Source organism: Vipera berus, assembly GCF_964194415.1.
Source record: "Vipera berus genome assembly, chromosome: 9".
Taxonomy (NCBI): Eukaryota; Metazoa; Chordata; class Lepidosauria; order Squamata; family Viperidae; genus Vipera; species Vipera berus.
The window spans coordinates 5,131,511-5,147,463 of NC_138212.1; the positions used below are offsets into that span (position 1 = coordinate 5,131,511).

Below are 15,953 nucleotides of genomic sequence, written 5' to 3' on the forward strand. Positions count from 1 at the left end.
TCCACATTGTCGAAACGCTCCAGCTTTTATGGCCAGGATAGTTTATGAATCTCACCGATTGCGGTCATTCTTTACAGTAGCCCCTTGACTTATGACCGTAATGGAGCCTGTCCATTAGGGTCTAAAGTTGTGATAGTCCTAAAGCAGGTTGTCATGTGACCGGTCCCATTTTGCAACCTTTATTGTAGCTTTTTGGCAAAAATCAATGTGTTCATGTGGCCGCAGGATGCTATAACCAGCTTTAAGTTATTGGCGAGTGCCTGAAATGCAGTCATGTGGGAAGGCAGCCATCAGAAGTTCGGAACAAGGTTGTAAGCATCCCGTGGAGGTTCATAGTAACTTCAAATGGGTTGTAAGCACTGGTTATAAGTCAAGGATTACCTATAGTTAATTTTGGCTAAGGGAAGGATACTTAGTACCTTGTGGAATTAAGGCTAAGCCTGCCTTTCACCTAATGGAATGTGGATGTCTTCCTGCGGTAGGAAACATGGAACATATCCAATCTTGGCAACTTTAAGACCTGTGGATTTCAACTCCCAGAATTCCAGGTTGCTTCTCTCCTTGATTAGTTTGCATCTGTTTGCATCTGAGTCCTTCGGGAAAGGGCGGTATATAAATCTAATAAAATCTAAAAATCTAAATCCGTTACCTCTTGTCCTGCTTTCAGGTGCTTTGGAGCATAGCTTGACTCCCTCTTCTTTGGGGCAGCCCCTCAAATACTGGAATACTGCTATGATGTCACCGGTTCGGCACCGTATAAATTGAAGGGAGAAAAAGATTAAAGCCTCTTGTTTTAAAGGATTTTGGGGCGGGGAGGGAAATGAGAATATAATATTTAGAAGTCCCCTTCGACAACATTTTAAGAGCGGCTTACGGTTTTAAAATTAGAAGCTCGTTGATTGGCAGTTTTTGCTCACTGCAATCCTATTAGTCTATTTGGGTTTTAAAACGCTGCAGTTTTGCTTTGAGTTCGGATTCTCTCCCTTTTCCCTCCCCATCTTTTGGAAGGTGCAAGTGGGCCAAAAGTGGTTTTTTTTGTTTTTTTTTACAAGGAGAGACGGATGAGTGAGAGAAACAGTTGGAGATCTTCACAGATATCATTTAGGATGAAAATGTACAAAGTGGGAAACTTCACACTGGCACATTGTTTCTGGCCAAAACACCAAAGTGGGAGTAGCAGATGTATTACATTCATGCCAAGGAGAGCTGGGTTCGAATCCTTGTGCAGCCCAACTCCTTGGCTTACGAGTGCAATTGGGGACAGAACTTTCATTGTTAAGCAAATGCCAATCACGTGACCCTTAAACACGTGCCAGTTGCCAGGCGCCCAGTGACCGTGAGGATACTCCGATGGTTGTAAGTGTGAGCATTGGTCATAAGTCAGGTTTTTTTTTAATACCGCTGTAACTTGGAACACTTGCTAAATGAATGGCTGTAAGTCAAGGACTACCTGTATTTTTTTGTTATTTTTTTGAGCCTGGCACATCCTCTCTTACGCTACTCGGTTTTGTTACGCTGTTGTAAAAATAAAATCCAGATTTATGCTGCTTTTCCTGGCAGCTCAGAAAAATTTGCAACTGTAAAAAAAAACACCCTCAGAAACCTCAATTATAGATAACATAAAAAAAGAACAATAACCTATAAAGGGATTTATGGGACAAGAGAGAAGAGAACACTTCATAATCCCGTGTGTGATGCCCGGGGCAAAGATAGATGAACAGAAATATGATTAATCATATGATTGTGTCCCAAATGTTTTATTGCTCCTAGGCCAAAATTTAACAAGGGAAGCTTCTCTCGTTGCTCTATCTGCTAATTTTATCTGGGTTTCTTTGCCGAAGGGACCAGAATGGGGTGGAGGAGAGGGAAAAGGGATGGGGGGAAATCGAGATCCTTGGTGCTACTGCCAAGAAGGCTTTGAGGATTTAGATCTCACATGGGTTAAACTTGGAGTAGGTACTGTTGGCAGTGAAGCCACGTTGAAAAACCCAAGTGGTTTGAAGCTGGAAGCAGCCAAATGCAATTTCCTAGCTTAGCACTGCCAGCAATTAACCCGGCATAACGGAGATCAAGGCTTGGCTGGCAAGCGAAGGAGGGAAGACGTGTTGCCGGGTTCCACAGAGGGCAAGAGCCTGCAAGTTGTGGCATGCGTGTACTTGGAGTAATGGAGACGACAAGGGGTTGGCTGTTCAAAAGGACAGTTGCCGGGGAGAAACCGATCTGCAGGCTGAGGCGGCGTGTCTCATGTCATCACCCAGGAACATTTAGATTTCACACAGGCCACCGTGGCTCTCCTTTGACACAGGATCAAATCTCCACCTTGACAAGTCCAAGCTTCTTAGATGAGTTGTTCCCTGCCGGCTCCTCTTCTGTTCCTGGCAGGACTTTTGACTTTGTTTTGTCAGCAGAAACGGAGACTGAAGAGAAACTCGCCTTCAGACACACGACGCTGAAATGTTCAAAGCGCTTCTCCTGTCATTTGGTCCTTGATTTGGCACGGCACGGGGGGTTACAAGTATTTGATTTGTGATTAATTTTTAATCTTTCAAATACCTTTCTCCGAGATCGGTTGCATGACAGCTCCCATCTCCCCCCAGTCGGCGGAGGGATTGCCACTGGATGCCGAAGCAGCTCCATTGTTCTGTTCAGCCATGCCCCTCCCTCACACAGGTAAGTCCTCAACTTACAACAGTTCGTTTAGTGACTGTTGGAAGTTACAACGGGCAGTGAAAAAAAGTGACTCACGGCTTTTTCACACTTACGACCGATGCAGCATCCTCATGGTCATGTGAACACAATTCAGACGCTTTGGGAAACTGACTCGTATTTATGACGGTTGCAGAGTCCCGAGGTCATATGATCACCTTTTGTGACCTTCTGACAAGCAAATCAAAGGCGAAGCCAGATTCCCTTCACAACGGTGTTACTAACTTAACAACTGCAGGGATTCACTGAAAGACCGTGGCCAAAAAAGTCATCAAACGGGGCAAAATTCTTTTAACAACTGCCTCGCTTAGCTGTAGCAACTTTGGGCTCTATTGTGGTCGTAACTCAAGGGCTACCTGTGCAGAGAATCCTCGAGTTATGACTGCAGTTGGGTCTGGGATTGCCATTGCTAAGCGGTGCAGCTGGAAAGTACAACAGTATCTGAATGCATTTCTTCAGGATGGCATTGTAGGCAGGCTGTTAAGTGGGAAGTGTGGAAAATCCCAGGTGAAAGAGGGTGGGGGTGCCACATGGTGGGGGAGGCCCTGGAAAACCCTGGGTGGTCCTGCGCTGGCTGTGCAAAAGTCAGAGAGAGTGGGTGCTGCAGTAGGGTGCAAGCTCAGGAGGGTTGGGAAATGCACACCAGCACTGGGAGACTAGTGAAAGAGGGTGCCAGGTTCATGCATGCAGATGTGCTCTTAGAATGATGTTGAGGGGGACTTCTAAATATTCTATTCTCATTTCCCCCAAATTCTTAAAATAAAATCCCCCGAGGCTTTAATGTTTCTCTCCCTTCAATTGATATGGTGCAGAAGAGGTGACATGAAAGCAGTCTTCCAATATCTCAGGGGCTACCACAAAGAAGAGGGAGTCAAGCTATTCTCCGAAGCGCCCGAAGGCAGGACAAGAAGCAATGGATGGAAACTAATCAAGGAGAGAAGCAACCTGGAACTAAGGAGAAACTTCCTGACAGTAAGAACAATTAACCAGTGGAACAACCTGCCTCCAGAAGCTGTCAATGCTCCATCACTGGAGGTTTTCAAAAAGAGACTGGACAGCCACTTGCAAGGAGGCTGGGGAAAGAGAAGGGGGGTGGGTGGGATGTGCAAGTGAAGAAAGGCCTATGGAGTAGGGGGAGGGGGGGAGAGACTTATTTGATCTTCCCTGCCAGCTTCCCCATTGTCTTTACACGTGGGAAGTTGGCAGGGAAGGTCCCACACGACTGTGGGACGCTTCAACTGATCTGGTTGCCAAGCGCTCAAATTTTGTTTTCGTGATCACGGGACATTGCAATGCAACGGACCGGTCAGTTCATTCAGCACTCTTGTAACTTTGGACAATTGCTGGATGAGCGGTCGTAAGTCAAGGACTGCCCCCCTTTAATGGGGTGTGTGGGTGTCTTTCCATAGGCTTTCTATTCCTGAGAATCTGGTAGGCAGAAATTGGAGGCATTTTCAGTGCTGACTCTTAACTGCTTCCCGCTGACTTTTATCTTCCTCTTCTGCAGAGATACTCAAATCTTGAAAGCCCTTCACCGAGGTTACGATGAACTTGAGTTTCAGTACTGCTCTGATGTTTCCTTATCATTTGGGGAGGTCACAGCTTTGGCAAGCTCCCAAAATATTTATGCAAGATTAAAAAACCAAACAAAAAAAACAAACCACCAGGACAGAATGTGATGTCTACTCCCGAACTTGCCTAGATCTGTTTTTGAGAAACAGGTGTTGGGAACAATAGCTCCTTTATCTCCTGCTTGTAAACGTTTGGGAGAAATTGATCTGTGATCCCTGAATTATACGGATTGTGAGCAGATTCAGAAATGCATTCTTCCATATTCTTAGCCCGCCAATTTTCACAGCTAAAGAAAGCGGCGGCTTCATAGCGCGGACAAGGAATGCGTATCTTTTTTCCCCCCCGTGAATACATTTTGGACACAGCTGCAAAAAATAAGTTTCAGAAATGGCGGATGACCCAGCCGAGGTTTGAAAGCCAGGATTAGTTTTTCCATCTTTCTGTGCTGCTTGTGACATGGGAATGGGGTGTGACTTTGCTTAAAAGGTACCACACATGTAATCCGTAGGCCTAGATCAGAAGTGTCCAACCTCGGCAACTTATAAGATTTGTGGACTTCAACTCCCAGAATTCTGGGAGATGACTGGGGAATTCTGGGAATTGAAGTCCACAAGTCTTAAAGTTGCCAGGGTTGGATACCCCTGGCCTAGACCCTCCTTTAGCATGGAGTTATAGCTCTTCTAATGAGAAGGAAGGACTCACTGGAGAAGAGCCTAATGCTGGGAAAGGTTGAGGGCAATAGAAGAAGGGGACGACAGAGAATGAGGTGGCTGGATGGAGTCACTGAAGCAGTAGGCGTGAGCTTAAATGGACTCCAGAAGATGGTAGAGGACAGGAAGGCCTGGAGGAATGTTGTCCATAGGGTCGCGATGGGTCGGACACGACTTCGCAGCTGACAACAACAATAGCTCTTCTGCCTGGCTGTGTTGCTCAATGGATTAAGCTGGCATTACTTAAATTCATGTGGATGAATTTCATCCTGCTGAGAATTGCCAGCTGACATGCTCAAGGGCCTTTCCTAACTATCTCGGGATTTCAACGTTCTTTGGCCTCTCAGGATAAATAAATTTTAAGAATAGCAGAAACATCACCTTCTTTGGGGGGAAAAACCTGCAAATACTATTTGGAACATATTGCCCAGCTGAGCCCCATTTTTCCCTCAATGGAAGTCTGGAGCCTACAGAAATACCGGTCGTCCTTGACTTATAATCACCATTGAGCCCCACAATTCCGTTGCTAAGTGAAACATTTGTTAAATGAATTTTCCCCCATTTTATGACTTTTCTTGCCACAGCTGTTAAGTGAAACACTGCAGTAAAGTTAGTAACCCACTGTTAAATAACTCTGGCCTCCCCCTTCACGTTGCTTGCACAAGGTCGCAAAGGATCCCAGGATACTGCAACCGTCATAAATATGAGTCGGTTGCCTAGCACCTGAACGTTGATCATGTGATCACAAGGATGCTGCAGCGCCGTTGTAACTTTGAACGGTCACGAAGTGAACTGCTGTAAGTTGGGGACTGCCTGTACAAGATGTCTCCCGCTTTCCAGCAGCTCCTATAGAATTACTGTTTTTTCCACCCTCTCCAGCAGCACGGATTCTTTTTAAGCGACAGTCTGGTGCGAACTCTGCGTAGGAATATGAGACACGGGAGATAACGCTACCCTAGCGCCAGGCGTGTGTTGGCGGATTAAATTCCACTTCTCTGCATGGGAGAAGAAACAAAATGAATCTGATTCCACTGATTAGCGGAGCTCCATGCTAGCTAGAGGCAGATGACATCATATTTATTCTGAAACCTTCCTTTTGCTGTGGAGATTCTTTTTAAAAAGGCAGCTGGAAGCCCTCGTGGCTGCCTTCCCTGAAGCTTTTCTGGGATTCCGAGAACCAAGTTAGAGAAAGCGTACAGGGCAATTTTAGGCAGCGGTTTATCTCCAATTTGCTCCCAGGAAATTGGAGATAAACCAGTGGTGGGATTCAGCCAGTTCGCATCACTTTGGCAGAACCGGTAGCTAATTTTTTGCTGCCCAGGTCCAGAATTGACTTCCGGAAGCGGCATCCACACAGAGAACTGGTTGTTCACACATTTGAATCCCACCACTCCTTCCTTCCTTCCCTTCCCTTCCCTTCCCTTCCTGTGGTGGGATTCAGCCAGTTCACACCACTTTGGCAAAACCAGCAAAACCGGTAGCTAATTTTTTGCTGCCCAGGTCCAGAATTGACTTCCGGAAGCGGCATCCACACAGAGAACTGGTTGTTCACACATTTGAATCCCACCACTCCTTCCTTCCTTCCCTTCCCTTCCCTTCCCTTCCCTTCCCTTCCTGTGGTGGGATTCAGCCAGTTCACACCACTTTGGCAAAACCAGCAAAACCGGTAGCTAATTTTTTGTTGCCCAGGCCTAGAATGGACTTCCGGAAGTGGCATCCACACAGTGAACCAGTTGTCCCCCTATTTGAATCCCACCACTGAGATCAATGTACAACTTTCTTTAATGAAATCCGGCTGGGCCAATCACGAGGAGACTGTGAGTTCTAGTCCCTCCTTAGGCATGAAAGCCCACTGGGTGTCTTTGGGGCCAGTCACACTCTCTCAGGCCAGCCCACCTCACAGGGTTGTTGTTGTTGTGGGGAAAATAGGAGGAGGATTGAGTGTGGTGTATCTCTGCTACCATGAGTACTTATAAAAGTGTTAAAGGTGGAATAAAAATCTAATAAGTAAATAAATGAATACTGAGAAAGGAGAATATTTGTAGTTCAGGGTTGAAAAGAATGGTTCTCAGTTGTTTACTTGCAGACACCTGTAAGAAGACAACCAAACGGTCAGAGGGCGCCAAGGACTCCTCAAATAAGCAAATAATCCTATTTATTTACCAACATCATTATTACATTTTCCCAAATCTGTATGTAAAACAGATGTTCTGGGTAGAGAAGGTTCTTGTATGCCCTGCACTCTCACGCTAAAGGAAGCAAATTTAAGGCTGAGTTTCTTGATGGCAGTTCTTTGATGGGCTTGTCTTAAAAGCTTACAGAATTAAAAATGCTACCTCATTAATTAGGGATGTCATTTTGATTAACTCAAAGGTTAATTGTTTGATGTTTTTAACTGACTAATCAGTGAAAGCTTGCCACGCTAATTTCGAGATACATCCCCGAGTACAGTGGGATATTTGTACACAACGGCTTGTAGATGCAGCTTGTAGCCCCTTTCTGAGTCATTCTCAAACCCTCAGGTGTTATTACACAAACCACTACAGTGTATTTGTGAAGAGGGAGTCTAGTGGTTAAAGCACCAGGCTAGAAACTGAGACACTATGACTTCTAATCTGCCTTAGGCATAAGAGTGTGTGAGTGAGTGTGTGTGTGTGTGTGTGTGTGTGTGTGTGTGTGTGTGAAATGACAGGATAAAAATCTGATCATAAAAAGCCATTATTTTTATTTCTTAGAAATCTGTTATTTAATCCAACCATAAATTATTTAATATTTATGATTTATTAATAATAGTTGAATAATGAAACCCCTGCAAGCAAATAACTGGAGCTCTGCAAACAAACCACCCCCCAAAAAACTTCACACTCTCTCTAATAAAATTAGGCTAAGTCAGGGGTAGGCAACCTCGGCTCTTTTATGACTCATGGACTTCAACTCCCAGAAATCCTAAGCCAGCTCAGGAATTCTGGGAGTTGAAGTCCATGAATCATAAAAGAGCCGAGGTTGCCTACCCCTGGGCTAAGTGATCACATCTGGCTGTAAAAATCTGGGAGATCCAAAGGGGGCAGCACAGAATTTTACTATAACTTGGCTCCTTTTCTGTGCCTTCCAAGGCAGGGGTCTCCAAGCTTGGCAACTTTAGGATGTTGCTAAGCTTGAAGACCCCTGCTTTAAGAGGACGCCCTTTCGAGGGCGCCCTCTGCTGGCAGCCGTCTTCTCCTCTTGGCAGCGATCTCGATGTCCGAGCGCCCTCTAGCGTCCCTGACGGAAACCTCTTCCCGAGGTTTTTCCACGCTGCAGGACCGTCTCGCGAATGCAGTTGCCCGATTGCAAAGCTCAAGGGGGAACTTCTCCAAAATTGCTCCTATTTTAAGGCCTTTTTCGAAGTTTAGTAACGGAGGCTGGTAAAAATCACGCCAGCCGATGGGAAAGAAACCACGCGGCAATTTCTGTTCCAGTTTTTTTTTTTGTCTCTCCAGGAGTGCTAGTGCCACAATTTCAGTCTTTGAGGGGCTGCCACAAAGAAGAGGGCGTCAAACCATTCTCCAAAGCACCAGAGGGCAAGGCAAGAAATAATGGTTGGAAACTGACCAAAGAGAGAAGCAACCCGGAATTAAGGAGAAACTTCCTGACGGTGAGGACAATTAACCAGTGGAACAGCTTGCCACCAGAAATCATTGGGTGCTCCATCACTGGAGGGTTTTAAGAAGAGACTAGACAGTCACTTGTCTGAAACGGGATAGGTTCTCCTGCTCGAGCATGGGGGCTGGACTAGAAGACCTCCAAGGTTCTATTCCTATCCTATTCTGTTCTATTTTCAATTCCCAGAATTTCCACTGAAAGCTGCCTAGAGATTGTGGGAGGCGAAGTCCAGCAAATTGTAGAAAGCAGTATGAAAAGTGCATAGACTTTCCCAATCAGGCTTCCTGGGACTACATTTCCCAGAATCCTCAGCCAGGCCAGGTTTAGCCTGAGCAGGATCAAGACAAGTTTAGGCTGCAATCCTCAGAATCGGAATAATAATAGCAGCAGCAGCCCATCCTGGAGCGCCAGACTGGGGAAGTTTGATTCTTGATCCTGGCTTATATGTTCTGCAATGGGATGGGGAGAGAGAGAGAGAGAGAGGCAAAAAGTTAATTGGCAATCCGGCGCCTATTTCACAAAACTCAGTTGCGCTCATTTCCGAATAAACACGCATATTTAAAACTGCATTTTATCACGACTCATTTTAATCTCTTTTCTCTTCTCTGGACAACTTCGCGCACCCTTTATTTACCCTTTCCAGGAGATTCTGGCGGGCGCATGCGCGGGAACGATTGAAACGCCACACCCACCGGAGAGGGGAAAAAAAAAACAACCCAAAACCAACAACCGCTAGTTGCCCGTTTAGAGAGCGGCTCGGGCACCGCTCATGCGCAGTGTGGACGGAGCACCCGAGCCTCACAGCGCACGCGCCAGGCCCGAGGGCTGGTGGGCGGCTCCTGCCTATTCCCCCCCCCCCGGCAAATCTCTTTCTCTGCGCTTGCGCAGCTAGGGTCCTGTGGCCGGAGGGGACCGGGCTGCCCCTCCCCAAATCCGGAGGAACCGGTGAGTGGTAGAAGGTGCAAGGCATTATGGGAAAGGGGTAGTTTCCCTCCCCCAGCTTCTACTTTACTCTTGGCTCGCGGGCCCTTTTTTTCCCTAGCCGCGGTGCATGATGGGACCGTAGGCTCCGCCGCGGTCCGCTAGCCGCAAAGCATGATGGGAGCAGGGGGTCGGGGCCGGCTTGGCTTGAGGGGGCGGCGGGCATATTATGGGATGGGGGACCCGGGGGGGGAAAGAGGGGGGGCGTGCAGGGTCCCCGCCATCTCTCCCTCCCTCCCTCCCTCCCGTGTCCCGGTTCTGCTCCTCTTGCAGGTTGGGCCGCCGGCTTTGAGGGGTGATGTCCGAAGGAGCCAAGCCGGTGGAAGTGGGGAGCTCCGAGGACATTGGCTTGGAGGAGGAGGAGGAGGAGGATGGGACCTCGACCGGTGAGCACAGGCCAGGCGGGGACCAGGCTTCCCCGGCCCTGCGGAGCTCGGGCTGAGGGGGGGCTCTCGCCAGCTCCCCGAGGTCGAAAAGGGCCCCCCCACCCCCGAGACGCTCCTGGGAAAGAGCGTCAGGGGCGCCAATGGAGGGGAGGGGGCTTTCTGGGAGGCCTCCCCCCCAAAATCGCGGCTCTGCGACGCCGGAATCGCCGCCCCCCCCCGCAGGTTCTTGGGATCTTTTTTTTATTATTTTAATTCCATTTATATCCCGCCCTTCTCCGAATATTCAGGGCGGCTTACAAGCTTAGCAGTAGCCTTCATTCTATGTCTATGCCTGCTTATTAGGGCTTTCACACACACACACACACACCCCAAGAACGGCATTATTAGAAAGTCAGCTTAATAGCCCCCAACAATCTTGAATTAGTCCAGCCCGAAGGCAGCCTCTGGGAGGGACCGTTATCTTTCCCGTTAACTGCACGTGTTGCAGCGGAGCACTAGAGGGTGGCATTGGGCAAGGAGAGCTGAAAGCCAGCAGCCCTGGAGAGGCTAGCGAAGCATCCGCCGAGGCCCGTCGCTGCTGAAATTACAAGCAGCCGTTTGCTGTCGGGTTGCCCCATTGTGACAGAGATGTCTCCCTCTCTCTCTGTGTGGGCATAATTTATTTTTTGTCATGTTTGTGCAGTGTATGTTAATGCTCACCTCTGAGAGCTATATGCAATGAAATCTCATTTTAATGTATGCTGATTAGTGTACATTTAAAGTGACAATACTGTTCTGTTCTATTCATTCCATTCTCCTATTCTGTTTTATTCTATTCATTCCACGCTGGCTGAGGAATTCTGGGAGTTGAAGTCCACAAGTCATAAAAGGGCCAAGTTTGAAGACCCCTGACTGAAGCATATAAATGTTCATGATTTAAGAGTAGAGAAGAGTTAATAGCAGAACTCAGAGGGTTTTAATTGTTCCAGGTATTTTGGCCATGCAGGAGGAGGAGGTGGAATCAGAAGCAACCTCAGTATCTTCTGGTGACAGTAGTCCCGCAACCCCATCTGCCAATGGCTATCCAGGTATAATAGGCGTATATAATAGGAATATCCAGGAGGTAGGAGTGTTATATAACAAGAAACGTTGGGGCAGTAGAGCAGATGTTTGGGTTTGATGCTGGGCACAGGCTCAGCTATTAAATGTATTGTGTTTGGGGTGATAATCTGTAAAAAAAAGCAATCAAAGTATTACTTTAGGGCAGGGGTAGGCAAACCTTGGCTCTTTTATGACTTGTGGACCTCAACTCCCAGAATTCCTGAGCCACCATGGCTGGCTCAGGATTTCTGGGAGTTGAAGTCCACGAGTCATAAAAAGAGCCAAGGTTGCCTACCCCTGCTTTAGGGGATATGAAGGGTATTATTTCCAGCACCACTGAATAGCTGTAGTTCTTGCACCTTCTTAATTTAAGGTATTTTTCCTGCAAAGTTGCTTTCCTCGCATTCCTTTACGATTCCACAAGATACGTTAAAACTTGATTTTGCAAATTATCCATGAGGCTGGCCAAGGAGGAAAGTCTCAAAAGGTGCTTTTCCAAAAACAGAACAAAACTGAGGAAGCTTTTTAGATGAGAAGCGAAATGTTTTCAAGTTTTTTTTTTAAAAAAAGGAGGTCCAGCTGTCTTTTGGAAAAGCACCTTTGGGACAACTGTGTCCTGGATGACTGAGAATCTCCATAGACAAATGCTTGCCATGTTAAAGTTATAGATTGGGGGGACAAGCCAAGGTGCTTTATACTGGCACACCTCACTGTGTTTTCTCTCTCTTTGTTTCGCTAGGTCCCCAGAGCAAAGAACCCAAAAAATCAACGGCTGGGGAACTGGTGGATGACGGTGGAGAGGGAGGGCAGGACCGCCCCAGCTCCTCCCAAGCTCCTAGCCCTGAGTGGCATGAGTGCCCTGAATGTGGGCGTGGCTTTGGCACATCCCGGGCCCTGAAGGTGCACCGTAGCTACCACGTGGGGCGCAAAAGGCCACACAGTGGTTCCTCTTCAACCAAGCCACCCCCACCTCCCCCACTGATCTTGCCGGGGAATCCTGACAGCCAGGAAGGGCGAATGGCCCTGACCTCTGGCCGGGGCAGAGCTTTTCACTACATCTGTGCTGAGTGTGGTGTGGGCTTTACCTCTCCTGCCACGCTGGAGGGCCATCGCTGTGAACACAGCTGGCGCAGAAGCCCTCCCGCCCCGCCTCGTAATAAGCTTGCTCCCTCTCCTGCTCCCAGAGAGGCTAACGGGGACCAGGACACAGATGGGGCCGATGGACCGTATCACTGCACCGAGTGCCCAGGCGAATTTGGCTTGGTGTCCGAACTTCACGAGCACTACATGCTGCATGCTCGCGGAGAGCTGTAGGTCCGTTTCTCACCCTTCCCCCCCCCCCCAGCTCACTTCCATTTCCCCTGTTGGTGGCCCCTGCTAAGGGATCTGTCCTGCTAGGATATGGAAAAGCGAAACCTCCTTTACCGTTAGTTCCTTTTTAAAAAAGAAAAGGAAAAAAAGACACATTTGCTATCTTTCTGAAATGAATTTAGCTTTGGAACGAGGAGAGACGTGAGCTTGAGAGCAATCAACTTTTGTATCCTGCCTCCCTGGTGGTGAGTGTAATGACTTTAAAACAACAACAACAAAAAAACCCTCAACCCATTTGCAGGATGTGAGATTTTCTCTTGCCCTCTGCCCTTCAGTGATCTGGATCTGACGGTCCCTAAAATATTCTAGCCCACAAAGGAGATCCTGTTCATGAACTTTTGTTAATGGTGGCACTAGCAGAGTTGTGCTCTGCGGATCCGTTTCATTAATGGGAGCGGAATTGTCTTCTGCCAGACCCATCCCAAATAGGGAGGTGGGGGGAGAGATAGTAAGGGATGGATTGGGATCGCTTGTCCTGTGTACAAGATGATCCTGCTTTCCCAAACGGTTCATTCTCGGGTTGGGGTCCCGCTTCCATTGTCATCATGTTGGCATCTGGGTGGCCCATGCTGAACCGAAGCTGTATTCTGTTTGTGTGTGTGTGTGTGTGTGCGCGTGCGTGTGTGCGTTTGGCTTTTAAGAAAACAGCTCCTGGGCATGATGGCGCCTGATCCACCTAACTCATGAATTTCAACAATATCTCTTCGCAGTAGTTAGAGGAGATATGGTTTAATAAAGACAATTCTGTATGTATATGACTTTTTACTGTGCCCATCTCTGTCTGCAAATGGGAGAAACTTGAGGGGTGCTGATTTTGTGCAGTTCTTGGCCGGGATCTCTCTTAAAAGGAAGCCAGTTCTGGTTTGAAAGGCAATGACTGTCTCTGCAAATGAAGCTGCCTGATCCTCTCTGATTTTAATGTGCACAGTCATTCTTTACAAACCCAGGATCTCTTATTATCCTCCTGAGATTTTAGGATAGCAACCATTCATTCTGCCGTCACCAAAGTAGCAGACCTTATGGTTATTTGCCAGGCATATTACAGGTAGCCCTCAACTTAACAACCCTAACCCCTCCCCCCCCCAGGCCACACGATCATATTTCAGGCCCTCTGTAACTAGCCTGCATTTATGGCTGTTTGCAGAGTTCTGTGGTCACTTGACCACATTTTACAACATTTTTGCTGAAAACTGGCATTTGCCAGCCCATGGTGAACAACCAATTTACTTTCTGGCTGCAGTGGTCACTTCCAAATCATAGCAGCTGCTTAACAGCTCCACAAAATAGGTGATCTAATGAGGTTGGTCACATGACCCACACGTTATAACCATACGAGCTGCAATCGTAATGGTCAGGCTCCATTACAGTCATAGGCTGAGAATTTAACTATAGAAATTGAGGAACAATTAAAAGCGGATACCAAGTGCGTGGTTCACACGTGGTTTGGGTTCAGCACAAATTGCGCCACTATAGTGGTTGTGAGGAAACTTGTCAATTCAGGGAAGCCGTCAGTTCAGGGACTGAACCCAGCTACTGTCCTCATTTGCTGTTCATAGTTGAAGCTGCTTATTGAGGATCTAAAGTTACCATGAAGTAGGATTGGCACTCCGCTTTGGGCATTATTTGCTCCTGAAATTGTGTATTTGGGTGAACATGAAAAATGCAAATCATGAGTGGGCAAGAGTTTTTACGTTGTTTGCTTGGCTGATAAGATTTCTAGTACACTTCGGATGCTACCAGCCTGTGGTACAATTCTTAGGTGAGGTTTAGGAGGCGAATTAATACCTTATGCAAGTGTGCCTATAGTAGAGGGATTTTATACCCACATTATCTAATTCTTTGGTGCCATTCATTGTGCCATTTCACTTTCTATTTTTTAAATACTCAAAAAACACTGAAAATGTTGGGAAAATCACACGGCACAATGGTTAGAATGCAGTATTGCAGGCTAACTCTGCCCACTGCCTGGAATTTGATCCCGATGGGGCTGAAAGTTGACTCAGCCTTCCACCCTTCTGAGGTCAGTAAAATGAGGATCCAGATTGGTGGGGGCAATACCCTGACATTGTAAACCGCTCAGAAAGTGCTGTTAAGCACTATGGGGGTGCTATATGAGCCTTAAGTACTATTGCTATTTTTGTCCAAATATACCAAACCCAGTCCCTAAATCTAGTTTCTGCCAAATAGATCTGTATTCGCCAAATCTCCCATAACTACATAAATACGCGTATACAGGTATGAAAGCAACTTTTTTGCCTTTTGACTCTTGGAAATTCCATTGCACTTAATGCGACATAATCCATAAGGATAAGGTTATCCAGAAGTATTACTTTAGCTGTTCCGAGAGAAAGTTCTACTGTGCCTATTAAGGCCTCCACCGTTTCAAAAAGCAACAGCCATTGTAATCCCACGCCCTGCCTGGAGGAAATTTCAGTTGAAATGCACCATAAACAAACTGCTGCAACAAATTGATGCAGTCCCACGTTTATAAATTAACTGGACTGAATCTTTACCGCTTCCGAACTTTTTTTTTTAAAAAAAAAAACCCTACGCGGTTCCTTCGTCATCAGATGCCGATTCTATGGAAATAAATCTTCCTAAGAGCCTTGGTGGAGCAGTGGGCTAATGCCTCCTTAAATAACACCAGCTGCCTGCAATTAGTGCAGGTTCGCATCCCACCAGGCTCAAGGTTGACTCAGCCTTCCATCCTTCCCAGGTAGGTAAAATGAGGACCCAGATTGTTGGGGGCAATAAGCTGACTTTGTAATAATGCTGCTTGGGGGTGTGTGTGAAAGCCCTAACAAGCAGGCATATACATAGAATGAAGGCTACTGCTAAGCTTGTAAGCCGCCCTGAGTCTTCGGAGAAGGGCGGGATATAAATGGAATTAAAATTAAATTAAATTTATGTAACAGACACAAGATGTTCCTGAAATACAAATAATTGCAAAATTACTCTTACTCTTATTTCCTACTTGTAGCGGTACAGGAAAATGGTCTTAGCAGATGAAATGAACGGGATAGAATTCCCACGGGAGAATATCCTTTCCAGCACGTGCAAGTTAAAAAGCAGGAGCATCGGTGGAAAACTGAACAGGACGCTAGAGCGGATGGCGCCTGCGCGCCTCGTTTAAAACGCGCACAGTGGCTGGGAATCTCGCATGGCTACGCGCATGCGCAGACGGCACAAGCCGGCGGAACTCTCTGAAGCCCAGCTGCGTCTCACTCATACAGGTCTCGCGGTGCTTTTGCAGAACGCTTTCTGTGGTGCGCGTGCGCCATTGCTCGACCCCTCCTCCTCCTCCTCCTCCTCCTCCCTCGCGAGGCTGTCTATAATATTGCCTTGAAAAAATTACAAGAATTTATGAGACCTGGCTCAGAGACTGAGCGCCGGAAGCTTCCGCGCTTCCCTAAATGTCTTATTGGTTTGGTTTGACAAATAATGCGCGGCAGTCCTTGGCGCACGGCGCAAGTCAGAGTAAGAATTTCGTGCAGGCGTTTGGAGC

The 15,953-nt window shown here is 47.1% G+C and overlaps 1 protein-coding gene across 2 annotated transcripts; it reads left to right on the forward strand.

Moving 5' to 3' along the window:
• The first annotated feature begins 9,327 nt into the window (after positions 1–9,327).
• Positions 9,328–13,195, forward strand: LOC308672194 (uncharacterized protein). Of its 2 annotated transcripts, XM_081334892.1 has the most exons (5): positions 9,328–9,575; positions 9,885–9,997; positions 10,966–11,064; positions 11,817–12,391; positions 12,571–13,195. In XM_081334892.1, the coding sequence occupies exons 2-4, from the start codon at positions 9,910–9,912 to the stop codon at positions 12,389–12,391; spliced, it is 762 nt and encodes a 253-aa protein (XP_081191018.1). In that variant the 5' UTR covers positions 9,328–9,575; positions 9,885–9,909; the 3' UTR covers positions 12,571–13,195. The 2 variants fall into 2 exon arrangements, with proteins under 2 accessions (XP_081191018.1, XP_081191019.1); XM_081334893.1 differs by lacking the exon at positions 10,966–11,064 and having other exon boundaries at positions 11,817–13,195.
• The last annotated feature ends 2,758 nt before the right edge of the window (positions 13,196–15,953 follow it).

Excerpts from the sequence above, each read along its gene's own strand:
- LOC308672194 (XM_081334892.1), top strand. The coding sequence starts at position 9,910 with ATGTCCGAAGGAGCCAAGCCGGTGGAAGTGGGGAGCTCCGAGGACATT. Across the intron at positions 9,998-10,965 it reads GGAGGATGGGACCTCGACCG|GTATTTTGGCCATGCAGGAG; the intron begins GTGAGCACAGGC and ends TAATTGTTCCAG. Across the intron at positions 11,065-11,816 it reads ATCTGCCAATGGCTATCCAG|GTCCCCAGAGCAAAGAACCC; the intron begins GTATAATAGGCG and ends TTGTTTCGCTAG.